At 64.0% G+C, this 27,235-nt stretch overlaps 12 protein-coding genes across 12 annotated transcripts; 6 read left to right on the top strand and 6 right to left on the bottom strand.

The window, feature by feature from the left end:
• Positions 1–623: 623 nt before the first annotated feature.
• HNM1_12 (Choline transport protein) lies at positions 624–2,499 on the bottom strand (the record flags this gene model as incomplete). The annotated part of the gene is made up of 3 exons (XM_062775065.1): positions 624–835; positions 983–1,657; positions 1,755–2,499. The coding sequence occupies 3 exons, from the start codon at positions 2,497–2,499 to the stop codon at positions 624–626; spliced, it is 1,632 nt and encodes a 543-aa protein (XP_062631049.1).
• An 825-nt stretch (positions 2,500–3,324) lies between these two features.
• Positions 3,325–5,880, bottom strand: HIS4 (Histidine biosynthesis trifunctional protein; the record flags this gene model as incomplete). Its single annotated transcript, XM_062775064.1, has 1 exon — positions 3,325–5,880. One exon carries the CDS (start codon positions 5,878–5,880, stop codon positions 3,325–3,327), a length of 2,556 nt encoding a protein of 851 aa, XP_062631048.1.
• Positions 5,881–6,249: 369 nt separating this feature from the next.
• On the top strand, positions 6,250–7,285 carry mxr1 (putative peptide methionine sulfoxide reductase). Its single transcript, XM_062775063.1, has 7 exons — positions 6,250–6,394; positions 6,474–6,505; positions 6,543–6,642; positions 6,696–6,851; positions 6,904–6,985; positions 7,030–7,109; positions 7,165–7,285. The coding sequence occupies exons 1-7, from the start codon at positions 6,265–6,267 to the stop codon at positions 7,215–7,217; spliced, it is 633 nt and encodes a 210-aa protein (XP_062631047.1). The 5' UTR covers positions 6,250–6,264; the 3' UTR covers positions 7,218–7,285.
• Positions 7,286–8,144: 859 nt separating this feature from the next.
• LOC62_06G008525 (uncharacterized protein) lies at positions 8,145–11,081 on the top strand (the record flags this gene model as incomplete). Its single annotated transcript, XM_062775062.1, has 1 exon — positions 8,145–11,081. The coding sequence occupies one exon, from the start codon at positions 8,145–8,147 to the stop codon at positions 11,079–11,081; it is 2,937 nt and encodes a 978-aa protein (XP_062631046.1).
• Positions 11,082–11,354: 273 nt separating this feature from the next.
• RAI1 (Decapping nuclease RAI1) lies at positions 11,355–12,909 on the top strand (the record flags this gene model as incomplete). Its single annotated transcript, XM_062775061.1, has 6 exons — positions 11,355–11,674; positions 11,726–11,836; positions 11,877–12,009; positions 12,046–12,118; positions 12,256–12,398; positions 12,526–12,909. The coding sequence occupies 6 exons, from the start codon at positions 11,355–11,357 to the stop codon at positions 12,907–12,909; spliced, it is 1,164 nt and encodes a 387-aa protein (XP_062631045.1).
• Positions 12,910–13,359: 450 nt separating this feature from the next.
• Positions 13,360–15,601, top strand: tdiD (Aminotransferase tdiD). The gene is made up of 5 exons (XM_062775060.1): positions 13,360–13,792; positions 13,936–13,979; positions 14,029–14,030; positions 14,263–14,521; positions 14,576–15,601. The coding sequence occupies exons 1-5, from the start codon at positions 13,399–13,401 to the stop codon at positions 15,500–15,502; spliced, it is 1,626 nt and encodes a 541-aa protein (XP_062631044.1). The 5' UTR covers positions 13,360–13,398; the 3' UTR covers positions 15,503–15,601.
• A 79-nt stretch (positions 15,602–15,680) lies between these two features.
• MAK11 lies at positions 15,681–17,472 on the bottom strand (the record flags this gene model as incomplete). The annotated part of the gene is made up of 3 exons (XM_062775059.1): positions 16,870–17,472; positions 16,458–16,786; positions 15,681–16,418 (listed from the first exon to the last, which is right to left on the bottom strand). The coding sequence occupies exons 1-3, from the start codon at positions 17,405–17,407 to the stop codon at positions 15,681–15,683; spliced, it is 1,605 nt and encodes a 534-aa protein (XP_062631043.1). The 5' UTR covers positions 17,408–17,472.
• A 264-nt stretch (positions 17,473–17,736) lies between these two features.
• mrpl3 (54S ribosomal protein L3, mitochondrial) lies at positions 17,737–19,295 on the bottom strand. Its single transcript, XM_062775058.1, has 2 exons — positions 18,391–19,295; positions 17,737–18,347 (listed from the first exon to the last, which is right to left on the bottom strand). The coding sequence occupies exons 1-2, from the start codon at positions 19,171–19,173 to the stop codon at positions 17,844–17,846; spliced, it is 1,287 nt and encodes a 428-aa protein (XP_062631042.1). The 5' UTR covers positions 19,174–19,295; the 3' UTR covers positions 17,737–17,843.
• A 398-nt stretch (positions 19,296–19,693) lies between these two features.
• On the top strand, positions 19,694–20,706 carry SPAC4H3.07c (Putative thiosulfate sulfurtransferase, mitochondrial). Its single transcript, XM_062775057.1, has 3 exons — positions 19,694–20,174; positions 20,222–20,353; positions 20,401–20,706. The coding sequence occupies exons 1-3, from the start codon at positions 19,905–19,907 to the stop codon at positions 20,581–20,583; spliced, it is 585 nt and encodes a 194-aa protein (XP_062631041.1). The 5' UTR covers positions 19,694–19,904; the 3' UTR covers positions 20,584–20,706.
• Positions 20,707–20,854: 148 nt separating this feature from the next.
• Positions 20,855–23,113, bottom strand: Unc45a (Protein unc-45 A; the record flags this gene model as incomplete). The annotated part of the gene is made up of 1 exon (XM_062775056.1): positions 20,855–23,113. The coding sequence occupies one exon, from the start codon at positions 23,111–23,113 to the stop codon at positions 20,855–20,857; it is 2,259 nt and encodes a 752-aa protein (XP_062631040.1).
• Positions 23,114–23,498: 385 nt separating this feature from the next.
• On the top strand, positions 23,499–24,461 carry LOC62_06G008518 (uncharacterized protein). Its single transcript, XM_062775055.1, has 2 exons — positions 23,499–23,955; positions 23,992–24,461. The coding sequence occupies exons 1-2, from the start codon at positions 23,552–23,554 to the stop codon at positions 24,227–24,229; spliced, it is 642 nt and encodes a 213-aa protein (XP_062631039.1). The 5' UTR covers positions 23,499–23,551; the 3' UTR covers positions 24,230–24,461.
• brf1 (Transcription factor IIIB subunit) lies at positions 24,429–26,962 on the bottom strand (the record flags this gene model as incomplete). The annotated part of the gene is made up of 7 exons (XM_062775054.1): positions 26,777–26,962; positions 26,662–26,723; positions 26,496–26,611; positions 26,379–26,438; positions 26,134–26,339; positions 24,535–26,086; positions 24,429–24,484 (listed from the first exon to the last, which is right to left on the bottom strand). Exons 1-7 carry the CDS (start codon positions 26,786–26,788, stop codon positions 24,429–24,431), a joined length of 2,064 nt encoding a protein of 687 aa, XP_062631038.1. The 5' UTR covers positions 26,789–26,962.
• Positions 26,963–27,235: the final 273 nt, after the last annotated feature.

Below are 27,235 nucleotides of genomic sequence, written 5' to 3'. Positions count from 1 at the left end.
GCCGCTGAATTACGCGCATCAGCTGCCTGCCTGCTGCCCAGGGCGCCGACCCGCCATTACGTTGCCAGTGTCCCCAGGCCGTCGTCCCCAAGTCGTCACTGCACCGAGGCGACCCGGGCGTGTGGTACGCTGCACACTGAAACGCCTTGGCCGTGTGGCAGGCCCGAAACCATGACGACGCTGCCGTTGTGCGTGGGTTGGGTTCGGCGGAGGACTCTGGGTCTGGTAACCGCCGTAAGGGTGCATGTGTGGGCCGGCCGGTGGGGATCACGCAGCATGGAGATGGAGTGAGTGCTGCGCTGCGGTTGCTGGCCGGTGGAGCTGCCAGCCACTGCTCGGGGCTTTTGGCTGCGCGGGGTATGCTGGAATCGGACCGGTGGAGCGTACATTGGCTCTGTGGGGCATGGGCTTGCTCGCTGTCATGAGGAAATGAGGGAGGGAACACACACCCGCTGGAAGTCGGATGTCGGAAGAGCGGAGGGCATCTGCACGCCGTGGTGGGCGCCGTGAGTGGCGATTGTGTGGCAGATAAGGCAGCCTTCTCGCAACGACACTTCACATCGCAAGATAACGCATTAAGCCGAGCAGTACAAATCGACACCAGCAATAGTGGAAGACCGGACCTAGTGCTCAATAGACGGCACCGAGGCAACACGCTCCGCCGCCGCCTCGCGCCCCTTCTCCCCCTCAACGTCATCCGTCTCCACCATATGATTCTCGCTCTCGATCGCCTGCAGCGTCGCGTCGGACGGGCCGCGGAAGTGCTTGCGCGCGTAGAAGATCCAGTCGAGGGCGGCGATGAGGGCCATTGTGGCGAGGACTGCGATGGAGTAGTCTGGGGGTGGGGGCGGTGGTTAGCTGGGCACAGTGTGGAGTGTTGGAGCTGGCTAGCTGCTCGAACCGCCGAGCCGGGTAAAACGGTTGAGCTGGGAAACAGTTCACACTGCTCGAGCCGCTGCGCGGCTCTCGGCTCGCGACTCACTCATGTCCGCCGCTGTGGGATGCGGCGTGATAGGGAACAGCCACATGACGGTCGAGAACACCGTCCACACAACCGTGACGACATTGGCCACCCAGCCGAACGCGCCGAGCTTGAGCCAGCGGTTGGGGTTCATCCTGCGGCCGTTGAGCATGAGCTGCACCGCGACGACGCTGATCGCAAAGTTCTGCAGCATGATGCAGCACGATATGATCGAGTTGTACACTGTGTCGCTGGCGATGTAGAGCAGGCCGAGGACCGTGACCCCGAACCAACTCAACACGATGGGGAGCACGGGCACGCGGAGGGTCGGCGAGACGTGCGATAGGCGCTTGGAAAACGGCAGCGCGTTGTCCCGCGAAAAGCTCCAGATAAGCCGGCTGCTCGCCATCTGGATCGAGTTGGTCATGATGCTGATGATGAGCAAAAACGCCGCCATGAGGACTGCGCCGGCGGCCTTGGAGCGCGTAGCTTGGACGATGATGGTGAGGAAGGGCAGCTCGGCGCTCGCGGCCGCCGCGACGTCTTGGATTGAATACAGCAGTGCGATGGACATGGCGAGGCCGGTCACGAAGCCCAGCCCGATGGAGCTGAAGAGCGCCAGCGGGACGGTCCGCGCGGGGTTGAGGCAGTCTTCGGCGATGTGTACTGCGCCGTCGATGCCGGACCAGATGAAGGCTGCGAGCGGGCACGAGCGTCAGCGAGTGCCCGCGAGTGCAAAGCAATGTCCAAAGGGACGACGACGAGCTCGGCTTCGCCTCGCCTCGCCACTCACCAGGGTTGACGAGCCCAGTAGCCGCCACGACAAACTTGTTATCCCACCCAATCTCATTCTGCCACTGTGTCCACACGAAGCTGGAGGGCTGGTGCGTCGCCGCCGTCGCGGGACACGTGATGAGAATCACAATAAACACGACGTTGCTGAGCACGAGGAAGAAGGTCCCGATGCCGGGCATGCGGGTGAGGAAAAACACATTCGCGAGCAGCGAGTTGGTGTTGACGAGCTCGAAGATGAGGAAGACGTGCCATCGTGCCACGGTAAAGCTCGGGTTGAAGGTGGTCACGAGGCCGAAGACGGCTTGACTGGCGATAATGGACACGGCGGCAACGATCACGATCCACTCGTACACTGTCGCCCAGCCGACGATAAAGGCCAAGGGGTGGCGGCGCGGCGTGCCATCGGAGCGCGGGGCGGATCCGGCCAAGATGGCCGACCACACGTACTGCCCCCCGGCGGTGGGGTACGCGGCCGCCAGCTCCGCAATCGTCGCAATCACAAACGCGTTGATCGCGCTCGTGCCGATCAGCCCGTAGAGAATCAGCGGCGCCCCGCCCTGTCCCAGCCCGATGACGATGGTGGAGCTCATCGCCACCCAGCCGTTGACGATCGAGAGGCCGAGCCCGACGATGCCCACCGCGCCGATGTTGCGCTTGAGAGTGCCCTCGGCGGCGTACGCGTCGTGGGCGGCGAGCGCGGCGGGGTCGGCCTTGCTGTCGGCGTGGTGGTCTTCGCTTGTCATTGTGTGCTGGTGGGTGGGGTGCAGCTTGCGACCAGACCAACACCCGTCCTTTATCTCTTGCCCATTGCACTCCACTCCCATATCGCCTAAACCATGTTCGCCGGCAGCACATGACCCGACCCGCTCACGACTGCACGACAACAACACTCCCAATCCGGCCAGCACGGCAACCCGGTCCAAGCAGGCCGGCAACCACTATCGCTCCCAGTGCCTACCTCTGGTGCCACAAGGCACCGGCGGATCAGATCAGCCTTTTCGTAAATAGCAGTGGGTGGTCGCCGTGGCCCTTGGCGGCGGTAGCACGGTATCGGGAGTTGCTCTCTCGCACTCCACTCGACAGATCCGCGACACGAGTCACATGCTATCGCTGCCGCGCTGCCGATCGCTTAGAGTTTGTTGTTGCGTTGTCCAGGCCAGGCTGGCAAACCCCGCCAGCCCCGCCTGTTCCGATGTCGACGGGATTCGACTCCGGGGTGGGTTACTTCCTTAACGTTGCCTCCTGACGTGGCATTGTCGCGCCTGTCGCGACTACTTACCCCAAGTGCCTGCGCTCCTCCTGCCGAAGCACCCGAGCACAGCGACCGACCGTTCTTGGCGCGGTGGACGCAGCACTACGACGCGATCTCGTCGCTGTTGCACGACTCGATCCGTCGCAGCCCAGTCCACTTTGCGACCCCGTCTCACCTATCCAGTCGCACCATGCGCACCGCGCGAGTTTGTACCACTCCCCCAACTCGCCAAGTCCCTCCCACGCCCGCTCGTCGCTAGCGCGACGAGCTAACTCCGTGCTATGCCATGCATGTCTACAATATATATGCTACTTACTTACGCCTGGAGCGCCTGAAGGCGCACGCGCACGGCGTTGGCGTGCGCGTCCAGGCCCTCGCGCTCGGCGAGCGTGACGACCACCGGGCCGAGCACTGACAATCCCTCGCGGGTAATCTCCTGGCTCGTGATCGACTTTTGGAACGAGGCCGTGTTGACGCCCGAGAACTGGCGCGCGTACCCGTTGGTCGGCAGCGTGTGGTTGGTGCCCGACGCATAGTCGCCGCACGACTCGGGCGTGAAGGCGCCAACAAACACTGAGCCCGCGTTGTCGATCGACGCGACGGCCGCAGGCGCGTTCTCGAGGTGGAGAATCAGGTGCTCGGGAGCGTACTCGTTCGAGAAGGCGATACCCTCCGCCTGCGTGTCGACGAGCACGATGAGCGACTTGGCAATCGCCTGGCGCGCAATCTCCACGCGGGGCAGCGCGCGGGCCTGCTTGTCCACCTCGGCCTCAATCTCGGCAAGGTGCTTCTCTGTCAGGTTGATGGCGACGAGCACAACCTGCGAGTCGACACCGTGCTCGGCCTGCGACAGCAGGTCGGACGCGACAAACACTGGGTTGGCAGTCGAGTCGGCCATGACGAGCACCTCGGAGGGTCCAGCGGGCATGTCGATGGCGATGAGCGCGTCTGTGTCGTTCTGCAGGTACATCTTGGCGGCAGTGACCCACTGGTTGCCGGGGCCAAAGATCTTGTCGACCTTGGGCACCTCTCCCGTTCCGTACGCCATGGCGGCGACAGCCTGGGCACCACCAGCCTTGAGGATGGCAGTGACGCCAGTGAGCTGGGCAACATACAGGACCTCGGGCGAGATGGAGCCGTCGGCGCGGGGAGGCGTGGCCAGGACAATCTCCTTGCAGCCAGCGACCTGGGCAGGCACACCCAGCATGATGGCGGTCGAGGGGAGAATGGCAGTGCCACCGGGGACATAGATACCGACACGCTGGATGGGGCGGGCGAAACGCGAGCAGACGACACCGGGCATGGTCTCGACCTTGAGCGGCGCCTTGTCGACCTGGGCGGCGTGGAACGTCTTGACGTTGAGGTACGCCTGGTCGATGGCCTCGCGGACGACGGGGGGAAGCTCCTCCAGCGAGGGGGTAGCGAAGGGAGGAAGCTGAATGTTGGACGACAGCTCGGCCTTGTCAAACTGCTTGGTCATGGCCTTGAGGCCAGCGTCACCCTCGGTGCGGACACGCTCGACGATAGGCTTGACCTTGTCGATCATGGCCAGCGAGTTGAGCACAGGGCGGAGAAGGAGCTTCTTCTGCTCGGCCTTGTTGAGGGTCGAGAGCTTGGTCGTCTTCATGCGGATGGTCTCCGAGGCGGCAGGGGCAACGGGGGCGGGGGCAGCGGCAGCAGCAGGAGCCGGGGTCGACGACTCGGCAACCTTGGCCTCGTACTTGGGCTTGGCATCGCCCTTGCGGCGGGTCACCTTGAGCGCCTTGGCGTCAAGCGCGAGCTCAATGTCCTTCAAGCTCACGCCCTTGCTAACGGCGCGGGCGAGGGCAAAGTAGAACAGGTCTGCGGCCTCGAAAGCGACCTCCTCCTTGGTCTGGGCGTCGCACAGCTCCTCGGCCTCCTCGAGGATCTTGGCGCGGAGGAGCTTCTCGTCGGTGAACAAGCGCTTGGTGTACGATCCCTCGGGAGCGCTCTCAAGGCGCGACTTGAGCGTGTCCTCGAGACGGGCGAGGCCGGAGAACGAGCCGAAGCAGGTAGGAGTGCCGAGGTGGCAGAAGCCGGTGCCGTGCTGGACGACCTGGAAGACCAAGCTGTCCGTGTCGCAGTCGAGCTCGATAGCCACGAGGTCCTGGACCGAGCCCGACGTCTCGCCCTTGCGCCAGAGACCGTGCTTGCGCGACTGGTAGACGCCCTTCTGCGTCTTAATGGCCTCGGATACGCTCTCGCGGGACGAGTAGACCATGCCGAGGGGGCGCGACGAGTGGGTTGACGAGGAGACAATGGTGGGGAAGAGGCCGTCAGGGCGGTCCGAGATGACGGGGGCGAGGAACGCATCGGCGATGGAAACGTGGGTGGCTGTCGACGCGCCGTTGGTCAGGAGCGACGTGGGGACGACAATCGTCGTTGGCAGCGAGGCCTTGATGTCCTCGACGAGGGTCGACGCCGACGTCGACTTGAGCTCGACAAACACCTGGGCCTTGACGCCGAGCGACTTGGCCGAGACGGGCTTGGTGGCCTCGGTGACGTACAGGCCGGCGGCGGCCTTGGCGAGCCGGGGCGCGGACGCGAGCTCGCTCTCGCCGAGCTTGACAATCAGGCGGTCAGAGGGGATGCCCTCGGCCGAGAGGTTCTCCAGCTGGGCCTGCGAGACGACGAGGGCGATCGCGCCATTGTTGAGCAGGAGGACGGGGTCGACGTCGTTGGGCGCCGAAATGTCGACAATGTACGTCGCTGTCTTGGGCAGCGTCGGGACGACGGCGCCGACGAGGCTGGCCGGGACGAGGAGCGGGCCGATGAGCGCGAGCGAGGGGACGAGCGCTGCCGCTGTCGGGTCCACTGCTGGGAGGAATACTGGTGTGGGGAGTGATGGCATTGTGGGTGGGGGTGTGGGGTGAGATGCAAAGTCTCGAGTGCGACGACTTATCTGGGGTCGATCTCACTGGAATTCCTGGAAAAGTCGAGTAGCCCATCCAGGCCGAGCCGATTAGCCGCCGACGACTCGACTTGAAAGTCAATCCGCCCGCCCGTGCCCCGCCGTCGATTACACCCGAAAGCGGGAGTATATTTTCACGTGGAAGCCATGCGACAATCGCTGGCGACTTTAGCGCGCTACGGCGCGGTAAGTGACTGTGTGCGGTGCCCACCAGTGACTGTTGCAGCGAGCGATTGCGTGCGAGTCGCAGTCCACCTCCACCCAGCGGCGACCCATATGGAATGGCCTCCCCCACCCTGCATTGCTGAACAACAATCTTCCCCAATGAACATTGTTCGTTCATTCTTCTCAGCATCAGTTAGAAAAGCAATGCCTCGCAAGACTCTCGCACCACTCGCTCCTACCGTCCCCACGGCGATCAAGAGCCACGAAGAGGCAAAGCTCGGCGACGGCGGTGAGTTGGACGCCGGCGTCTGGCGTCGGACATCGGCCGAAGGCGATGGGCGGCGATGGGGCGAAGCTGACGCCCGCAGTCGAGGTGGCCACCTTTGCTTCGGGATGCTTTGTGGGTAGCATGCTCAGCTCGGTGCTAACCCACGCAGTGGGGAACTGAGCACCTGTTCAACAAGTACTACTCGCACCTGCCCGGATGGAAGGCCGAGGTCGGCTACACGGGCGGCAAGGCGGACGCGAGCGACCCTTGTGGGTTTTGGCCGGCATTGCGCAAAGTGAAGTGAACCCACTGACCGCCCCAGCCTACAAGCAGGTGTGTACCGGCGCGACCGGCCATGCCGAGGGCGTGCGCCTCGAGTACCAGAAGGGCGCGGTTGGCTACGCCGAGCTCGTCGAGTTCTTCTACCGCACCCACGACCCCACAACGGTCAACGCGCAGGGACCTGACCACGGCACCCGTGAGTATGGGTGTGATGCCTGTGTACTCGCACTGACACCCGCTCGCGTCAGAGTACCGCTCCGGCATCTTCTACCACACGCCCGAGCAGGAGGCCGCTGCCAAGGCCGTCACCGCCGAGGTGCAGGAGAAGTAGTGCGTAGCTTTGCATGGTGTGGTATCGCAGCTAACACACCCAGCCTCAAGGGCAAGCCCATCGTCACCGAGATCACGCCTGCCGGCAAGTGGTGGACTGCCGAGGAGTACCACCAGCAGTACTGTAAGTGGCTTTGGGTGTCCCTGCCATTCCCGTCCACCCGCTGACCACTTCGCAGTGGAGCACAACCCCAACGGCTACGAGTGCCCCACGCACCAAGTGTACTGGTAAAGGGCGTTTGCGTGTATGTCCAGTGATTTGGATCGATGTAGCAGGTATCTCTATAGTGTGATGATGCACTTTAGTGTGTGTGTCGTCAGTGTTGTCCCCCGTGATGTCATGGGGCGAGCTGCACACTAAAGATGATTTGTATTGACGGGGGCCGTTGTGATGGGCAACAAGCTGTGTGTGTTTCAGAAGGCCGAGTGGCGGCGGCGAGTATCCCGAACTGATGGGTGGGTAGATTTGGTTTATACAAGAAGCAGTATTAGTAGTAGCCAAGTGATGGCCAGACCCCACCGCATGCAGCCACAGGAACGTGTGTGTAGCAGAGCCGCGTCCTGATCACCACGATGCTTAGCGAAGGGGTGGTTGGTGGGTTGTGGGTCCGAGTCTTGGCGGAGCCGTGTAGAGTGGCAGGAACCAGCCCTAGTTGGAAATCTGCACTTTGTTGCCCATGCTCTGCCACCGCCTGTCGGCTTGTTACTTTCTGCTGACATTTCCCATTTCTGCCAACGACGGAGGGATGCCGACCGGGATGTCGGTCGATGGGGGGTGGGTGGCGGAGGGGCGAGGCGAGGCTGTCTGTCGAGGCTGGCCTCCGCCGTGTCTGTGAGCTAGACTGCGTATGCATCTAGCCCGTCTTGCAAGCTATTATTATGCCTGGCCGGAGCATGTCGATGCATTGTTGCGCCGTGCGCGCGTTCGGAGAGTGCCGAGTGCCGTTGAGTGTTCACGTGGTACATTGTCAGGTTTGTTTAGGCCCCACGATTCTTTGCCGCCCCCGCACCCACCAAATTCTCCCCTCTGCCTGCCTGCTTGCCCCCCTCGACGACGACGACGGCAGCGACCACCACCACAAAGGCACAACATCTCTTTGCTCCTCCTCCTCCTCCTCACTCTCACCCACCACAGAAAAAAGACCACATTATACATCTCATGGACACGGCGGCTGCTCTCGCTCACCAAGCCCAGGCAGCAGCCAGCATCATAGACAACAACAACAACGACAACGGCACCACCATCCCTACCACCTCGGCCGGATCTCCCACTCCCCGCTTCGACCAACTCCCCATCGAGGTCTTGAGCCTCGTCGCGTCCCTCTGCGCGCCGGCATTCTACCCCCCCGCGCCACCGACCCATGCAATCTCGGTCCCAGAGGCCCACGTAGTGGCCTCGCTCGACCCCCACCCGCCGACGCCGGCCGTCGCGAAAACCATCTCGTCGTCCACCCTGACCTGCAGCCATGTGCTCGAGGCCGCTCGCCCCTGGCTCTGGGAGAATGTCGACGTGCTCTCGGGCCGCGGCTGGCTCTCGGTCGTCAACGCCCTCACTGAGGAGGTCGAGGACAAGGTTGACGAGATGGACGGCGAAGACGTCGAGCAGCGGCTTGCCGAGGCGTTTGTCGGGCACGAGAACGCACACAGCAGCAGCAGCGGCTCGGACGGCAGTACAAACGGCAGCGCCCACGGGACTCCAAAGCTCGACGCAGCCTTTGCCCACCGTGACGATGTGCTCCCAGACACTCCGGTTGCATCGTCGTCGTCGTCGGCAGCAGCGTCGGCGCCCCTGCCTCCGGCCTCATCGGGCCAGCAGCCAGACAGCATCGCGCCGTCGCAGCCACTCCCCCTGCCGTTGGGTCTTGGCAAGGGCAAGCCACCACTGGCACGAAGCGTCACCATCAATGCTCAGGTGGCCGAGGCCTTTATCGAGTCTGTGCGGAACGAACCCATGTCGGCCGGACCTGCTTCGCACCGTTTCGGACCTGCCCCTCAGCCCCGCCGGCTGAGCATGTTAATCACTCCGCCCGGCTCGCGCACCACCTCGCCCGCCGGACCCCGCCTTCGCGGACGCTCCCGCTCCCCGCGTCGCGGCCTCGACTTTAGCACCGAGGGCATCACGTCGGTCCTGCAGCGTTCCCTCAGTCTCTCGCTCCCAGGCGACCAGCGCCCGTTCGCACGCCACAGCAGCCTTTCCCACTCGCGCGTGTTCCGCGACGACGACGAGCACGAAGAGGACGTCGGACACCGCGAGTCGCTCATGGCGGGTATGCGCACGCCGCCCAACCTCGAGTCCCCGCCGGCGGAACAGGCCGAAGAAGACCCGACGCCGAACGTCAACCCCGAGCTGCTGCCCCCGCCTGGGCCGTACATTCGCCACTTGAGCTTTACAAATTTCCGGACGATTGGAAGCCGCCGCTCCCAGGACGAGGCCGTGCGCGGACGCTACGTCACTGCTGGACGCCTCGAGGGCGTCATCAAGAACACGCCCAACCTTCGGTCCCTGTGCATGACAGAGTACGTCGACTCGGCGCTCTCGTACGCAGTCGTCGAAGAGATCTTCTTCAGGGGCTACCCCAAGCCAAAGCTCTTCCGCAACAGGTCTTCGTCCAAGTCGCCGGCCACTATCCGTGCGCGCTCGGTCTCGGTCGCTCCAGTGGCCATTGGGTCCCAGCACCTCAACATTGAGGAACAGATGGACCCCCCAAGGCCGACGTACGTGCCCTACGAGGACGAGACGGACGAGGAGAAGTGGAAGCGTCGCCGCGTCTTCTCACCCCTCGAGGCACTGGACCTTACCGGATGCGTGAGCCGCAACTTCACCGAGGCTGTCGACGAGTTTGGCGAAAACTGGCTCAGCATGGGCATCCAGGAGGAGTCGGAGGACGAGGACCGCCACCGTGGCCGTAGTCGCCGCCGCCTCACCATCGACTCGTCGACCGACGAGGACGAGGAGTCCAAGCCGCTCGCCGAGAGGAGGACCAGGAGGCCGCTCTTTTCGGCGCTTCGCCGCCTCTCGCTGCGCACGTGCACGACCCTCTCTGGCCCGTTCATCCAAAACCTCATCACGGTCATGCCCAACCTCACCCACCTCGACCTTTCGGCCACTCGCGTCACCGACTCGCTACTCCAGCACCTCATTGACAACTGTCCGCGCGGCCTGCGTCTGCAGTCGCTATCGCTCGCCCGTTGCCCGCGCCTCGACCCTCGCGTCGTCGTCGACTTCCTCATCGAGTCGCCCGCAGCCCGCAACCTGATCGAGCTCAACCTGTTTGTCAACCCCACGCAAGGCAATGCCATTGAGGAGGAGGACATGTTCCGCCTGATCCAGGAGGCGCCGTGCTTCAAGTCTGGCCGCCTGCGATACCTCGACATCAGCTCGGCTGGTGTCACTGCTGCTCATCTGGAGCCGAATGTCTTCCCCCCTCAGCCATCGCTCGTGTCGCTGGGCCTGAGCCACATCCCAACGCTGAGGCTGCGCCCGATTGCGGCTTTCCTTCAAAACCTCGCACCGGGTGTCGAGGTCCTCACTTTGGCCGGTACGGCACTGAGTGACCTCAGGCCCGGTGCGACGACCATGCAGAACACGCTGGCGCTGCTGTCCGACATGATCAACCCGCTTACCAAGCTGCCCTTCAGCATTGGGGGCCTTGGTCTTCTCAGCGGCAGCAACTTCAACAAGCCCAACCTCTCGGCTGGCCCCACGCGTCTGCGCGTCATCGAGCTGTCGTCCGGTGTCCGCCGTGCCATTGCGCCCAGCCCGGAGTGGATGGTTGTGCAGTCCAAGGGTGGACGTGGCTGGTGCGTCGACATGACTGCTGGGTGGATCCCAACCGACACTATTGATACGTGGGGCTATGTCCCGGCTCCTGGACCCGCGACAGTGGGCGAGGGTCTTGCAAAGCTGTCGTTTGTGCGCCACCTGCCATTCTCGCACCCGCGGCGCAAGTACCTCACGCAGCTGTCGGACCTCAAGGGGCGCGTCACGTCGAATGTCGGCTGGCATTCGCGCAAGATGGAGATTATCAAGGGCGAGGGCATGATGGGCCGCGAGGACGGCATGGGCGGTGTGGGTGCGTTTGCGTTCGACGACTAGGCGAGGCGAGGCGAGGCTAGGCCGGGTACATGCGTGTGTGTGTTTGGGACTCGGGGTGTACATTATAACCACAAGAACAAGAATATTTGCATAATAGTGTATCGACGTAGACTAGAATGCATCTGTAAAAGTGTGAGAGGGCGATGGGTGGGGGTCTGGCTAGTGGGTGACATTGGATTCGGGACGCCAGGTGGACACAGTGTCGTCACTCAAAAGTGGAGGTCGTCAACAACATCTCTTGGCTAACTGACAACCACCCACACCACATCCAAAATGGCGCGCCCAGTCGAAGCGCTGGACCTGCCGCCGCGCAACCTGCCCGCGCCGCCCCCGTACCGGCTCCCAACATTGATAACGACCTACTCGCACCTGCCCGACAGGAGCATTGAGCCAGGGGACGCAAGTATGGCGTGGTATCGGCCAGCGCCGGTCGGCGCGGACCTGAAGTACGGGCTCGAGCGGCGCATCGAGCGCGACGACAGCGTCGACGAGCACCTCGACGGGCTGGTTGACGCGCTGCGCGGGGTGCTGGAGGAGGGCGGGGGCGCGGAGCGCAAGGGCGGGGTGGTGACCTGGCGCGGGATGCTCACGCGGTGAGTTGGGCCGTAGGGACGGTGACAGGGGCAAGCTGACGCCGTGCACAGGATCATGACTGCGCCCTATGAAGACCGCGAGGGGTGGGAGATGGACGCGCTCGCGCTCGACGGGAGCGTGTATCTCGAGCTGTATGACCCGCCCGAGGCGCGCCAGCGGCGGTGGGTTGGGCGTGTGGGCAGAGCTGACGCACGCCCACAGCGCGCACGACCAGTCGGCGTGGGCGGACGCATCGTACATGGGCTACGCTTACGAGAGCTACTCTACCACCACTCGCGAGGAGGTGTTTGACGGCCCGGAGGGGTGGGGCGGCGACGTGAATACCAATGTGCAGGTGGGTTGGGGGAGGAGCAGGGTGGCTGACGCCCAGTGGTGTAATGTCGTACGGAGTGCCATTGGGGACGTGCCGGTTTGTCTTGGTGGCGAGGTGGACTGCGTTCGGGGTGAGTGGGACGGCGAGGGGGGTGGGGGGTGGTTTGAAGGGGGCGGAGGTGACGAGGAGAAGTGATGAAGGAGGGGTGAGGGGGTTGTGTGGCCGACGAGGGGAGATCTGACGCCCGACATCCACTAACCCCCTCAGCACCACCCGGCTCGCCCAACCCCGGCCTAGCCGCGTGCATCGAGCTCAAGACCAACAAGGTCATCGAGAGCGAACGGCACGACGCAGTGTTCCACAAGAAGCTGCTCAAGCACTGGGCGCAGAGCTTTCTCCTTGGCGTAGAGGTGCGTGCCCCGGGCTTCGGGTTGTACCATTCTTCTGTTCCCGCAAGGCCCTCTTCGGCTCGGCTCACATCGATCGCCTCCTCTCGGTCGGGCCTTACTCTGCGGAAGAACTAACACCCCCCTCCAGACAGTCGAGGTCGGCTTCCGCACAGACGCCGGCATCCTCGTATCGCGGCACGCGTTCGACACAGGCGGCATCCCTGCGCTTGTCGCGCAAGCCCACGGCAGCAACACCTGGTCCCCCGTGCCGTGCCTGCACTTCCTGCACGCCGTGCTCGCCATGCTTGTGCGGCACGTGCTTCCTTCGGACCCGGTGGAGAGGTACACGGGGCGAGAGATACCGCCCGCAGTGCTCTGGCGCCTGCGGTTCACCCCGCGCGGCGGGTGTGAGCTGTTTTGTCTCGGCGAGGTCGACGACCACGACGGGCGCTGGGGCGGTATCTTGCCCGAGGACTATGTGCACTGGCGGCTGGAGCGCGCCGCGGCGGCGTCGACAGCAACAACGGCGTGATAGCTCGCCAACGCGGCACCTCGGTATCGCCATCTCCTGGGTGAGGGTGCACCGAGCCGGCGCCGGTCGACCGGGCACCACGAATGATGGGTTGATAGCTCGCCATTGCGGCCTGTGCATCTATCGCAGAAATCGCCCATTGAAATCGCCCATCGCCCATTTATGATAGAATCGCCCATTCGCTAGCGTCGTAGCCAATGCAGCGCGCAAGCAAGCGTATCAGTGCGGCGTGCGTGTCGGGCCAAGCCCGAAGCGACGGGTCGAAGGAGTGGGTGGGGCGGGCCAAGTTGAGCAGCGGTTAGCAGAGCGAGGCAGAGTACGGTGTGGCCGCAGAGCGGCAGAGGGCCGACACGAACCGAGGTGCCATGAGCCCGCGTGATAGCCAGGCAGGGCTTGTCGTCCTTCGGGTCTGACGGGGTCCCCGCTGCGTGTCGGTTACTCCGCGGGTGCGGAAAGTGGGTATTACGGCTTTGGCCGTGGCTGCACAACATGTCGCTTGACCGGCCGAGTCGGATTGTTAGGCCACCATTCCCACTTTGCTTAAACGCGACGAGCAACAGCAACATTGACGACAGCAGCAACTCCCCCATCAAAGCGATAAAGCTACGCCCCGAGGATCATCGTGTGCATAGATCTCCACTGCCCATCAGCGCGCATCAAGCCAACACACACCACACACACACACAGGCCAACTTTTTTTTTTGCGTCAACCCCATCACTCCACCCCACACAATGTCGCCCCCCGTCGCGCTCGCCGACTCGGCAGTCTCGTCGCCCTTCCCCCAGAGCCCCAAGGAGTCGCCCAAGCTCGCTGCCAACGGCAACGGCGCCGAGGTGCCCTGCTTCCTCTCGGACCGCGCCAAGGCGACGCAGATTGACGGCAGTGAGTAGTCGTGTGGTGTGATGGTGGGCGACGCGGCCGCGGAGATAAGCGTCGTCGTCGTCGTTGCGATACGAGGTCGTGTGCGGCGTCGACGCCGTCGACGCCTGTCCAGCCAGCCCCGAGCCCCCGCTAATCCCCACCAGTCCGTGGCCTCCTTCCGTTCGAGACTGAGGGCGTTGTTTCTTTCGTGAGTTGGTGGTGGAGGCACGACAGGACGCAGCTAACCGCCCGCGCAGCTGTAAGCGATTCTTGTCCCCCTCGGTCCGCCGTTGGCTGGCTAGTGGTACTGGCTTTGACAGGAGGTCGCTCCGAGCATAGAGCAGTGGCGATCGTCGTTGGGCGCGCGCTCGTCGCAGTTGCCCGGTCGTAGCGCCGCCCCCGACGCCGGGACCGAGCTCGAGCCACTAGCCGCTGAGCTGACCTTCGGCGGCCGCCCCCGCGCAACAAACCCCAGCTCACACCCCCCGCAGCGCCGGCAAGCCCAACCCCACGACCTTCCCCTTCGACTCGATCACGCTCAACCTCAAGGCGCCGGTCGGCGGCGGCGACATCCCGCCCGCGATCACGATCGACGGCGAGGACCTCGACGCCGCGCTCCAGTACGGCCCTAGCGCGGGCCTCACCAAGATCCGCAACTGGCTCAGCGACCTCCAGGAGCATGTGCACAAGCGCAAGCCTGGAAACTGGACCATCTCGATGGGCTCTGGCTCGCAGGATCTGATGAGCAAGGTGGGTCGCGGCGGCGGCGGCGGTGGCTGGTGACTGGTGCTGACGACTCGCTAGGGCTTCGCCGCGCTCCTCAACCCCGGCGACCCGATCCTCGTCGAGACCCCCGTCTACTCGGGCGTCCTGCCCGCCCTCCGCCAGCTCAACGCGCAGACCATCGAGGTCGGCGTCGACGAGGAGGGCCTCTCGGCCGTCAAGCTCGAGGAAGTGCTCGCCAACTGGCCCGCCGACAAGAAGCGCCCCCGCGTCATCTACTCGACCCCCGTCGGCTGCAACCCCTCGGGATGCTCGGCGTCGGCGCAGCGCAAGCGCGACGTCCTCCAGGTCATGAAGAAGTACGACCTCCTCATGATGGAGGACGACCCGTACTACTTCCTCACGGTCGACCTCATCCCCTCGTACTTTGAGCTCGAGCCCGAGGTGTTCCCCAACGGCGGCCACGTCATCCGCTTCGACTCGTTCTCCAAGCTGCTGTCGGCTGGTCTGCGTCTCGGCTACGCCACGGGCCCCAAGGACATCCTGCACGCCATCGACGTCCAGCACGCCGGCTCCAACCTGCACACGTCGTCGCTGTCCCAGGCGACCGCGCTCCGCCTCCTCCAGCACTGGGGCATCGACGGCTTCCTCAACCACGCCACCAACGTCGCAAAGTACTACCGGGACCGCCGCGACCTGTTCGAGGCCGCCGCGCACAAGTACCTTGACGGCTTGGCGACGTGGGTCTCGCCTATCGCGGGCATGTTCCTCTGGATCGACCTCAGCCCCGCCGGCATCACCGACTCGTACTCGCTCATCCGCAACGAGGCGCTTGCGAAGGGTGTGCTCGCCGTGCCTGGCCAGGCCTTCTTCCCCTCGGGCCGCCCAAGCACCCACGTCCGTGTGTCCTTCTCGATTGTCGATCTTGAGAAGGAGGCGCCCCTTGGTCTCCAGCGCCTCGCCGAGGCCATCAAGGACAAGCAGAAGGAGCTCGGCGTCAAGGCCTAGGCGCGGTGAAGTGTGTGGCGTGGCGTATCCGTATTCATACAAAAGGAGGACAGTCGGCGTAGATAGGGTAGATTGATTTGATGTCATGTATTGTGCTTGCTCAGATGGGTGGGTGGCAGGTGCCGCAGAGATGCAGTGTGCATGTGAAATGATGGGTACAGTGTTGCCAGCCTTAGTTCTAGTCCTCGTACTCGCCCTCCTCCTCTTCCTCCTCCTCTTCCTCCTCCTCCTCCTCGTCCTCAAACTCGACCTCGACGCCGTCCTCGTCGTCCTCCGCAGAGTCATACAGCTCGGCGTCCTCGTCGTCCTCGTCATCATCCTCCTCGTCGCTCTCCTCCTCCTCGTCCTCCTCAGCAGCGAACCTCGCGCCGCCCTTGCCCCCCGCAGCGGACGCCGCAGCAGCCTTGGGCGCGCGCGGCACCGGCCCATCAGCCATAGTCACACACACGAGGCGGCTGCCCTTGGTGTCGTACGAGGCCACGGGCTGGATGTCGTCGGCCGCCTCGGCCGTCGCCACCTGGCCCATGTCGTACAGGTTGATCAGGCCGTCGCTCGACACGGAGCTCAGGAGGACCGTCGGGCCCGCAGGCGTGGTGAACGGCAGCGCGGCGAGCGACTTGATGCGGTTCGTGTGGCCCGTCAGTGTGGCGATCCGGTCGACGTCGGCCGAGGGGCCCTTGGCGGCCGGCTCGGCGTCCTCGTCATCCTCGTCGTCCTCATCGTCCTCGTCCTCGTCGTCGCTCGAGCCCAGCTCGACAGTGTACACCTCGACCTGGCCCTTCTCCGTCCCGACGGCGAGCAGCTCGACGCCCGCGTCGTCGTCGCTGTCGCTCTCGTCCGCGGCCGAGGGGAGCTCGACAAACGCGAGGTGGTTGAAGCGCGACTTGGTCTCGAGGGTGTGGAGGAGCTTGAGGGTCTGGGGCGTCAGCTACTGCCTTCACGCCCGCCCACTCACCAAAGAGTAAATCTCAATCTTGCGCGGGTACAGCACGGCAAAGTGTGTGCCCTTGGGGCTAAACTTGACGAGCTCGGCCTCAGCGCCAAGCGCAAGAGAGGCGGCACCACGCCCGCGCATAAGGTCCCACATCTTGAGTGTGTTGTCCTTGCCGACGGACAGCGCGACCCGGCCGGTGGGGTGCACGTCGACGCAGTTGATGCGCCCCGAGTGGCCCTTGAGGGACTTGAGCAGCGCCCAGTCGGACGTGCGGAAGAGGGAGATGGTCGAGTCGGCCGAGGCGGTCACGAGGTGCGAGCGGGTGGGGAAGGTGATCGAGGTGATTGAGCCTGCAGACGATGATCAGCTTCCTATGCCAGTACGCCTTACGCCTCGCTACCCGCGCTCCGCGCGAGCAGCTCGGCCAACTCACCCTGGTGCTGGCTCAGGCTTCCGACCTCCTTCCGCCGCCGCAAGTCCCAGACCTTGACAAACTCGTCCTCGCTGCCCGTAGCGAGCCACTTTCCGCCCGGGGACGCAGCCGCCGCTTTCACCCAGGACAGGTGGGCGGGAAAGATAAAGATGGGCGTGAGGGTCGGCTTGTTGTCGTCTCCGTCGACGTACGACCCCTCGAGGCCGTACAGCAGCTTCTCGTACGAGCCCGCGATGATCTTGAACGTTGACGCGGGGGCCGTGGGCGCGGGGCCGGGCTCTGGCACGGCGGCGGCGGGGAGAGCGGCGGGGGTCGGCACCGCCTTCTCCTTGCCCTTTGCCTTGGGCTTCTCGACTGCCTTCGCCGCGGCCTTGGGAGCAGCGGGCTTGGACGCAGCCTTGGTCGCAGCCGGTGCCGCGCCCTCGTACCGCACCTCGACGCTCGGCTTTGCCTTCTTGCTCGGCGCAGCCTTGGCGTACGGCGCCGAGCGCTTACCCGCGCCCTTGGTCGGCGCCTTGGACTTGGCCTGCTTTGCCATGTCTATCGGTGGGTGGTGTGGGTTGTTGTTGTGGTGGAGTAGAGTGTCGATTGGGTGCAGGAAGCCGAACGAACTTGAACTTTTGGAGATGAGTTTGCGGAGGTAAATTTATCAGTGGTGGCGCTTGTTCCTCTTGTTGGTGAGGATCGACACACATCGGCGACGAGCATTGGGATTGTGCACGATATGCATGACGACATGTCGTACTGGTACGATTGATGCAAGACCTCGGTAGGCGTCGCTCTCGTCATTATCTTTGACCCCCTTCTCACCCGGGGTTGAGTGGCGGTAAAGTCTACAGCAGCAAACTCTGAACATGCCACCTGCCCCCCCTCGCCGCGCTGCGCGCGACTCGGGCCTTTTCCGTGATCAATGCATGCCCCTTTGCCAAGGGTGGTATCTGTAAATGCAATTACGCCGAAGCGCTATCTACTGCCTAAGCCGCCGTCTTGAGTCCCCGTCCGAGACCAAAGACCGACTCGTCACCTCCCCAAGAGTTGCCAGCAAAGCCTCCGTCAGACCCCTTCTCAATCGCGCCGTTGGCGATTGGCCGTTCCGAGTGCGCGGTGGTAGGGAGCCCTCGTGGGGACGCCGAGGTGGCGTCCGAGCGTGCGAGGAAGAGCGAGTGGAGCGCGTTGGTCGCGGCGCGGTGCTCGGCCATGCCGATCGACGAGCCGTGGCCCTCGGCGAGTTTCAACCCGTTGGGAAGGAACAAGCCAATGTTGAACAGTGGCGCCTGCGAGTTGACACCAGACGATGCGAGCACGCGGCTGTCGATGCGGCCAATGGTCGACGACGCAGGGGCACCAGCGTTGATCAGGTGCTTGCTGACAACGGTCGAGAGGACGTGCTTGGGGTGACGGATGTTCATCACCGTCGACATGTCAACGTGACGCGAGAGGAAGTGGGCGTGAACAAAGTCACGCGCGGCGTGGATTCCCTGCGTGTGTGAGTTGCGCTCGATCAGGGGCTTCCCAACTCACCTGCTCCTGGTAGATGAGACCAACAAGCGCTCGCACGACCGACGCAACCGCCTCGGGCCAGGTGTCGGCCTGCTTCTTGCGCCAGACCTTCTTCTCCTCGCGGCCCTCACGGAACCCAGGTGCGACAGGCGTCTCGACCTTGGTCTCTCCCTCCTCACGCGCGCTCCTGGACCAGCGGATAGGAAGACCAACAACGGCGTTGGCACGCGAGTGGGCGTTGCCGGCGTCGTTGACAACCGCCAGACCGAGCTCACGGCCGACCGACACGAGCGCCTCGGGGCCGACGTATGATGTCAAGGCGTTCTTGATGCCGCCGGTAGGCAGGTGGGGGTACTTTTGCGCGAGGTACTCGCTTCCAAAGAGGCCGAGGAGCGAGTTTCCGAGGACGGAAAGCAGCTCGTTCGTCTCGGGCAGGGGGGCGTGGGCGACGACCTCGGCCTCGACCTCTGCGACGGGGTCGTCACCCTTGGCAGCCTCCTCCGCGATGATGGCAGCGGCGCTCTGCGTCCGCTCGGCCGCGCGCGCAAACGACGGGTGCGTGAGGGCGGCGAGCAGGGCGGGGTGCAGCTCGGGACAGGCGGGGAGGGACAGACGCGCGAGGAAGGCCGAGAGCGCAGTCGGGCCGTACGGGTCCGAGATGGGCGCGTTGCGGCGCGCCTTGGGCTTGAGCGCGAGCGGCGTGCTCGTGAACGTCCGCCGGCGGAGGGGCGTCTTGGCGAGCCGGCGCTGCCAGACGCCCGAGACGCCCGAGAGGGCGATGCGGGGCGCGACGACGGGGTTCATTGTCGGTCGAGTTGCCTGTGCTGTGCTGTGCTTGCGGTCTGCACTAGCTTTTGGGGGTGAGAGAGAGGAGGTGTGAGTGTGTGTCTAGTCGGCGATGCCAGACTGTTGACGGCGAGTGAGGGTGATGTCGGACTGGCCGTGGCTGCTGTTGCCTGCCGTTTTTCTTTCAACGGAGCGATGAGGGCTGAAGGAAGGGGAGGGGACATTTGGGCGTTGGTCTCCCACGGTGACGATGCCGACCACGTGGATCTGATTCCGCCACCAATGTCTCGGGCCTAGCTTATTTGATGCCGCCGGGAGGAAAGTGGCCGTTGAGCCGATTCCGATTTTCCCTGTAGTGTGCCTGCCGTTTTGATGACGACGAAACAAGGCGGTTAGGAAGGAAGGTGGTCATGTTGCCAGCCAGCCAGCTAGTCTCGTTGCCAGGATGTTCCAGCCTTTCAGCCGAGCCGACAGAGCCATGATGTAACATCGGGGGGGAAGAGAGATGCTGCTTGCTGCCCGCACTCCCACACCTTCCCTCCTCCCCTTCCCCTCCGCGGGATCCTCCAACTCGTCTTTACCATTCCCCCTCATCTCTCATCTAATCCGAAGAATCCACTTCTTGCAACCCAAGACGTGATCACCCAAACTTCCAAATAACTTCGACGTCACCGATAACATTTCCCCTACACACGGCCAGTCGCCGAGCATAATATAACCAGCACCACACAGCACCACCAGCTCCCACAATGTCGTCGTCCGTACTCCGTACCGCCATGCGCCGCGCCGCCGCCGTCTCAGAGACCACGCTCAACGTTGCGCGCTCGCGCGCGACCCCGGTCCTCTTGCGCGCCTCGCCCGTGCCCATCGCGCGCGCGGCCACGCCCTCGACCGCCGCGGCGTCTGCCCGCGCCTTCTCCACCTCGCCCGTCAGCTTCAAGGTCAAGCGCGACGCCTGGGCGGCCAACCCCACCATCGGCTACGACGAGGTCAAGAAGCTCGCTGACCAGCCCAACGACGTGGGTACAGGTCGCTTGTTCAAGTAGTCACCCACTGACACCCCCAGAACGTCCTCCTCATCGACACCCGTGAGCCCGACGAGGTCATCAACGGCACGATCCCCTCGGCCGTCATCCTGCCCCTCTCGCGCCTCGAGGCGGCTCTTTCGCCCAAGTTCAACCCCGGCGACTTCCAGAGGGTAAGTCGGCGAGAGGCCACCTTGTGCAAGGACTGACACACGCCCAGGAATTCGCCTTCGCCAAGCCCCTCCCAGAGCAGAACATGGTCTTCTTCTGCCGCTCGGGCCGCCGCTCTGGCCTCGCGTGCGAGATTGCCGAGCGCGAGGGTTACCCCAACGTGCGCAACTATGTCGGCTCGTACCTCGAGTGGGAGGACAAGTCGAAGAAGGAGGGCAACGACAACTGGTAGGCGGTGACGTTGTTTTGTAGCGTAGTATGGCCGGGAGGAGACAATCAAGCAATCAAATCAAGCAACCCAAAGCGTAGAGACTGTAGCAGGTACCGAGCTGGACAAATGCACTCGTTCTTGTGATGTGGGCAGAGATGTCTGTGACTGTGATGGTTGTCTCAGTGCTCGGTGACTACCCAAGCCACTGCGCCCCTCGGCAATCAGGGTGGTGGCTGTGCCAGCTCTGGTCCATGCAACTATGCTACAAGATACACCCTTCCGTGTCTAATATCTACGCCTTGCCGAGCAACTTGAGCATGTGCTCAACATGCGGCCGCACGCCATTGGGGTCGCTGCCCAGTCCCTTCTGTAAGCGCTCGAGCGGGTCCTTGAGCCCGGCGGCGGCGCGCTTTAACTGCTCCTCGCGGGCAGGCGACGGGAGCTCGTCGACGTAGTTGAGGAGATTGAGTGCGATGAACACGCCGCGGTGTACGAGGTCGGGGTTGGGCGGTTGGCTCGACACGACGGGGATGCGCGCGCCTGCGTCGTCAAACTCGGGCGCGGCACCGCCGGGCTCGAACAGGTCCCCGACCCGGTCCCAGACGCTGCGCTTCGACCCGGCCGGCATGCCCTTGCCCTCTACGAGGGTGGCGCACGCCGCCGCCGAGTCGGTGAGCACGGCCAGTGCGCCACTTGCCGCTAAGCGTGTCGCGAGGTCGTCTGCGTCCGTGAGCAGCAGAAGAATACTGAGCCGGCTCGTGGCGCGCGCCCCGCCCTCGGGCTCAGCCTTGCCCTCTGCTGGCTCGCCGGCAAAGTAGCGGAAGCCAGAGTCCGAGTTGACGAGGTTACACACTAGCTCGGTGGCTGCGCGGCGCACGAGCGCGTTGTCGTCGAGTAACAGCTCCTCGACGCGCGTGACGATGCGCACGGGTTTGTCTTTGTCGTCGCGTCCCTGCCCGCGGAAGTCGGGGGGCACCGGCACAGCCACTTGGGCCGACATTATGCGCTCGCCGAACGCGGGGTCGATGGACGCGAGGTTCGTCAGCGCCATGAGCGACTCGAACGTCTGCAGCAGCGTCGCGGACGGGTGGACGAGCAGCAGGAACAGCGGCGGGAGCGCGCTCAGCGCGTTGGTCTGGTGCGGGGGCGGGAAGAGGAGGTTTGGCGGCGTTGAAATCACGAGCTTGGCGAGCGCCTGGCAGGCTGGCAGCGCATCGTACGCCTGCTCCTTCTTGGACGTGAAGTCACGGATAACAATAGAGAGAACGCGGAAGCCGCCGTCGCGGACAAACACGGGGCGGTGGGCGCGCTCCTCGACGAGGTTGAGGCACAGCTTGCCCAGCGCTTCGCGGATACGCGGCGACTCCGCGCGCACCAGGCCGCGGAGGGAGCCGACCACGCCTGCCTTGTACAGCGCCTGGACGCGCGCCGCGACCGCCGCGTCCGACTCGTGCGGGTCTTCTTCTTCCGTCGCGGCAGCCGTCTTGCCCGCGATCGCCATGCGGCGCAGGCGCGCCATCTGCGCGTCGTGCTCGGACAGTACGGGCCGCCGCGCGCTCAGGTTGCCGAGGATCGTCACGAGGCCGTAGCATAGCGCTGCGTCGACCGGCGCCTCGGGGTCGAGCGAGACGACCGAGCTGCGGGGAGTTACGGGCAGCGAGCCGCCCGTCGGCGTCGGCACGGGCGAGAGCGCGACTAGCGCCGAGAGGAACTTGGCGTCGGACGCCAGCACGTCGCGTACCGGCGGCCGAGTGGACAGCACCGACAGGCCTTCAAGCGTGGGGAGGAGCGCTTGGTCGCTGCTCCCACCCTTCGTGATGCTTGCGGCGAGCGAGCGCGCAAGTCTCTCCTCGGCGTCCTTGCTCTCCTCGTCGCGCGCGAGTCTGTCGTCCTCGCTCTCGCCAACGACGGGGTCTTCACGGCCAAGCTTCGACAGCGCGACGGTGCACAGCACGGCGGTATCGCCCTCGACCTTGTCGCTTTCCGCCGCGGCGGTCGTCCACTCGAGTGCACGGGTGCGCACGAGCTCGCGGCCGGCCTTGGTACCCGCCAGCGCGGAGATCAGGCTTGCCAGCGCGGGCTGCAGCGGGCTTGGGAGCTCCGCAAACTCCAGCAGGACAGCGAGCGGGTCGACCACCTCGTCGCTGCTAGCCTCGACAGTATCCAGCGGCTGGGTGAGGATCGCGACCACGCCCGCCGGGGCGAGGCTCGCCAGCGCCGCGAGTAGCGAGACGGCGGGTACGAGGTCCGAGGGGTCGCTCGAGCCGGCCGCGATGGCGTCGGCGACGAGCGGGTCGAACAGGTCCTTGATGCGTGCTGCCTGAGCCCTCACGTCGCCGCCCTTCGTGTCGCTTGTGGACACGGCGGTCGATAAACACAGGAGCGCGAGCGCGTGCGTGTCCGGCGACGAGGGGGATAACGCCGCGGATAAGGTGCGGACTTGGCCCGGTGTCGGCGCGCTGCTCGCCAGCGTCTTGAGCAGCGCCTTGAGCGCGTCTTGTGTCGGCGCCTCGGGCGGCGGTGAGGCCGGCGACGCGGACTTGGGCGGCATTGTTGTGGGTATGAGTAGATGGGTGTTGCTGACTTTGACTCGTCGCGTTGAGATGCTAGAGCGTCATCGAACAAGGGTCCGTGTGGAGGTGGAGGCAGGCTGTGTGGCAGGGTGCGTGTGGCTGACGGTAATGGCGATCCGGCTCTCCGGGTCGTCGATGCTGCTCTGTGCATGAGGCGAGGCTAATATGCAGACGGCCTCGGGCATCATACTGTTGCTCGCAACTCTTCTGGACGCACAGCCCATGCCACCGTGCTCACTCTCGGCTGACTGTGACTGTGAAGCGGCGACCAAAAACGTCAGACCCGCAGGAACAGTTTCAAGTCGGGTCGGCTGTCGCCTGCCTATGTCGTCATCCCCTCCCACGACACCTTCTAGCGACTTACGACCTCATCCCAGTACCTCGTCTCCTCCCAATCCCTCCCCCTGCTCACCACAATGCTCTCCTTCGCCCCCCGTGCCGCCCTCCGCGCCCCCCAAGTCAGGAGCTTCACCACCTCGTCCCCGCGCCAATCGCTCGGCTTCAGCGGCACACTGCCCCTCACGGGCCCGCTGTCCACGGTAGTGCTGTACGTGCGCCCGCCGGTCGTCAGCGCCCAGACGGACGGATACAGACTGCCGCTGGACGCGAGCGGCGCCGCGAGCGTGTTCAGCACGGCGTACCCCCCAGGCGAGGGCGGCGAGCGGCGCGAGCTCCGCGTGCCGGATTTCGCACTCACCCCGGACCCGGTCGCGGCTGGCGTGCTCGCGCAGCTGGCGCACAAGCTGGAGAAGAACGTCTCGGCGGCGGCGTTCAAGCTCTCTGCGTTTGGAAAGGGCGGACACGTGTCCCAGAGCGTCAAGTGAGTTGGAGCAAAGAAAGTGGCTGACGGACGCAGCAAGTCCCAGGCGCCCGGGTACCTCGGCACACTGACCGTCACCCTGCCGTCCCAGTTCAGCGGGGGCTCGCTCGTCGCCTCCGACGGCGCGGACAAGGCGGCGTTCGACTTCGCCGAGGCGAGCCAGGGCAAGGCGCTGGCCTGGGCATTCCACCCCAAGGGCGCAGCGTACGAAGTCCGCCCTGTCGACAGCGGCACCCTCGTGTCCGTCTCGTACGAGGTGTTCGCGGACAAGTAACAGTATATAGGCACAGGTGGGGACTGCTTCATGCGATAATGTCTATACAACCGTCTACTTTTGTTGTTTGCCATGGGATATGATACAGTGCGCAAGGCGCCTTTTGCCTTTTGGTTGAGTGACTGACCGACTGTTCGGTTGATTGGCGACTTGAGTTACTGGTTGAACCAGTCGACTTCCTTCTGCTCGGCGACTCGGGTTACTGGTTGAACCAGTCGACTTCCTCCTCCTCATTGCCCTCGCCCGCGGCAATGCCTGTAGAGTTAGCACCGAGCAAACCGCCCTCCTCGCCAACGCAGACTCACGCTCCTCCTTCTCATCATAGCGGCTGTCATGCTCCTCGTCCTCCTTCTCATCGTCCTTCTCATCGCCCATCGACTGTAAGCCGTCCTCGTAGTCGGCGTTGGAGCCCATGCCAATCTTGCGGATCGCGTCCATGTTGATACGCGCCGAGAACTTCTTCTGCGCGGCAAAGTTGTCGATCGCGTCGCGCGCGCTGGGGAACGGACCACGCTGACCGTTGCCCGTACCGCGCTTGCGCTTCTTCGCCTTGGGCTTGGGGTTGAGCTCGGCGGCACGCGCGAGTGCAGCCTTGCGCTCCTGGCGCTCCTTGTCCTCCTCGAGCCACTTGCCGTTGCTGCTCAGCCAGATACGGGCGCGCGTCTCGCGCTCGTCGTCCTCCATAACCCAGTACTGGTCCAGCTCATCGTCGTCAATGTCGTCAAACGTCTCCTCGCGGTGCTCCTTGGCGAACAGCTCGCGGTGGTGGCGCGCCCACTCGACGCGGCGCATCTCGTTGATGACCTCCTCCGCAGAGCGGCCCTGGAGCCAGCGGTCAATACGCTCGCGCATAGCAGCCTTGTTCGAGCCGTAGATGAGCTCTTGATCGTTGAAGATGTGCTCCTCAATGTAGTCGTACACCGCCTCCGTGTCATCCCAGTCGGGAGGCGAGGGGATGTCCTTGAACCCGTCGAAGATTTCCACCTCCTCGTCACCCTCGGCCTGCGCATTGTCGTCGTCGTCGACATCGGCGATCTCCTCCGCCTCGGCGTCGCGCCCGTCTGCCTGCTTCAAGCTCGCCATGAGCTGACGACGCTCGCGGGCACGCTGCGCCTTGGCCTCTGGAGAGTTGTCGCCCGCGTTCTGGAGGTCCACAACGTAGTCTTCCTTGGCGAGGGCCGCCATACCGAGGTCCTCTTCGTCGTCGCCTTCACCCTCGCCGACGTCGTTGACCTCTTGCGCAATCTTTCTGAGGACACCGTTGGCGTCGCGGTTGCGCTTCTTGCGCCAAGTCGATGGCGTCCCGGCTGGTGTCGCAGCCGGCGTCTCGGCTGGCGTGCTCTCCTCTTCCTCGTCCTCCTCAAGGCTCCTCTTGCGCTTCCTCTCCGCTTCGAGCTTCTGCTTCTTGGCGATCTCGCGCTTCATGCTGGGAGGCAGCTCCGTTTCGTCGGCAGCTGCCAGCTCGGCGTCGGTAAGAGCACGCCACTCCTCGACAGTCTTGTTCGCCGCGTCCGTCTGCGAGAACTCGATGAGGCGCTTCTTGATGGTCAGAGGCGAGACCTTGACGACCTGGGCAACCTCCTCGGGCGTGCGGAGGAAGTTGTTCATGCGCGCGGCAATGATGATGCAGGCGCCACAGATACCCGCGGGGCGGCGACCTGCCGTCATCCAGTCGGCCTGGAAGCGCTTGACCAGGCGCGACGCGTCGGTGGCGACCATGGTGGCCTTGTTGCCAAAGTCGAGGCGGTTCGCAAAGCGGATGTTGTACACCGCAGGGTCAATCTCGGGCAACACGCGGTCGAGGTTGAGCGCCTGACGGAGCTTCAAGTAGGTCGCGCCGAGCTCGTAAACGTTGATCTGTACGTCAGCATGTTGCCTTGGCACTGGATGGGTGAGGGGCGTACCTGGAAACGTTCACTAAAGTCGATCAGCATCGATGGCTCCTTCTCGACACGACTGGCGAGGTAGAGGCAGCTCGAGAGGACATAGTCGGTACGGCGGCCACGGTTGAACTTGTTGTCAACAACGAGAGAGTAGAATCGCTGAGCAGTGCGCGAAACGCTCAAGAGGATACCCATGTTGCTACAGATCTGTTCGATCCTCTTCCTGCCTGGGCATGTTAGTGGACCGTCATCAGCTCTGTTCTCACCTTCGGCCTTGATACTCTCGCTCGAGTTGGCGTTGCCGCCTGGTAAGCCGGCAAAGGTGGCTGTGTGTATCAGCACACACACGTTCAGGGCGGGTCAATCTTCTGCAGCACACTCACTCGCACCGTGGACAAGGAATGTGCCCGACTGGTGGACACGCCCACCAGCGCCCTCAGTGAAGCCGACCTCTGAGACCAGCAGGTCCTTGGCGAGTTCGAGACCACAGCTCTGACAGCTGCGGGCGGCGTTAGCTACAGAGCGCTCGCCACCGTCGTGGGCACTCACACAACATTGCCGTCTGCGTAGTTGACCGCAATGTCCGTGCTCTTACACTGGGGGCAAACGGTCTGAAACGCGTTAGCAGGCTTGAGAGCGTTCACCAACAAGGCTGCAGACTCACAGGAGGCGCCATGACGAATAGCGAGCGCGGGGGTCGAGTAACGAGAGCTTGTGCGGCGCGCCGGGTGACTGACGCGCCTGGGTGGTAGGTATGTAGCGGCTAGAGGGGGTAAGTCGCGGCTCTAGACTAATTGCAGTCTTGAGGAATAGATAAGAGGTTGAAAGTGGAGGGTGGATGTTGTTGTTGGATGGGATGGACAACGGAGAGGCAGTCGGGAGGGGGGGCTTTATTGTGCAAATTGTGGGTGTTTCACTTCGCAAAGTCGTCGGTTGACGGCGGCGAGTGAGTGAATCGAACCCTCGTCGGATTGATTCTCGCGCCGTGTGTGCAGTCACTTTGAAATCTTGGAGCTCGAGCCATTAGTCCAAGGGCCTTGACGGATTGAGGGGGGGCAAATGCGGACGCCTTGTGTGCATTTCAAAACGCCACTGCCCTAATATCACGTGACTCGCAATCTCG

Source organism: Vanrija pseudolonga, chromosome 6 (genome assembly GCF_020906515.1).
Source record: "Vanrija pseudolonga chromosome 6, complete sequence".
NCBI classification, from domain to species: domain Eukaryota; kingdom Fungi; phylum Basidiomycota; class Tremellomycetes; order Trichosporonales; family Trichosporonaceae; genus Vanrija; species Vanrija pseudolonga.
Note: the sequence above shows the minus strand (reverse complement) of the source record. Positions and strands in the feature narration are given on the sequence as shown.

Bases quoted from the DNA above. Each gene is read 5' to 3' on its own strand.
- mxr1 (XM_062775063.1), top strand. From the start codon at position 6,265: ATGAACATTGTTCGTTCATTCTTCTCAGCATCAGTTAGAAAAGCAATG. The intron at 6,643-6,695 runs GTGGGTTTTGGC...TGACCGCCCCAG, and splicing joins GGCGGACGCGAGCGACCCTT to CCTACAAGCAGGTGTGTACC. The intron at 6,986-7,029 runs GTGCGTAGCTTT...TAACACACCCAG, and splicing joins GCCGAGGTGCAGGAGAAGTA to CCTCAAGGGCAAGCCCATCG.
- tdiD (XM_062775060.1), top strand. From the start codon at position 13,399: ATGTCGCTTGACCGGCCGAGTCGGATTGTTAGGCCACCATTCCCACTT. The intron at 13,793-13,935 runs GTGAGTAGTCGT...AATCCCCACCAG, and splicing joins GGCGACGCAGATTGACGGCA to TCCGTGGCCTCCTTCCGTTC. The intron at 14,522-14,575 runs GTGGGTCGCGGC...ACGACTCGCTAG, and splicing joins CGCAGGATCTGATGAGCAAG to GGCTTCGCCGCGCTCCTCAA.
- mrpl3 (XM_062775058.1), bottom strand. From the start codon at position 19,173: ATGAACCCCGTCGTCGCGCCCCGCATCGCCCTCTCGGGCGTCTCGGGC. The intron at 18,348-18,390 runs GTGAGTTGGGAA...TCACACACGCAG, and splicing joins GTCTCATCTACCAGGAGCAG to GGAATCCACGCCGCGCGTGA.
- SPAC4H3.07c (XM_062775057.1), top strand. From the start codon at position 19,905: ATGTCGTCGTCCGTACTCCGTACCGCCATGCGCCGCGCCGCCGCCGTC. The intron at 20,175-20,221 runs GTGGGTACAGGT...TGACACCCCCAG, and splicing joins TCGCTGACCAGCCCAACGAC to AACGTCCTCCTCATCGACAC. The intron at 20,354-20,400 runs GTAAGTCGGCGA...ACACACGCCCAG, and splicing joins ACCCCGGCGACTTCCAGAGG to GAATTCGCCTTCGCCAAGCC.
- LOC62_06G008518 (XM_062775055.1), top strand. From the start codon at position 23,552: ATGCTCTCCTTCGCCCCCCGTGCCGCCCTCCGCGCCCCCCAAGTCAGG. The intron at 23,956-23,991 runs GTGAGTTGGAGC...TGACGGACGCAG, and splicing joins CACGTGTCCCAGAGCGTCAA to CAAGTCCCAGGCGCCCGGGT.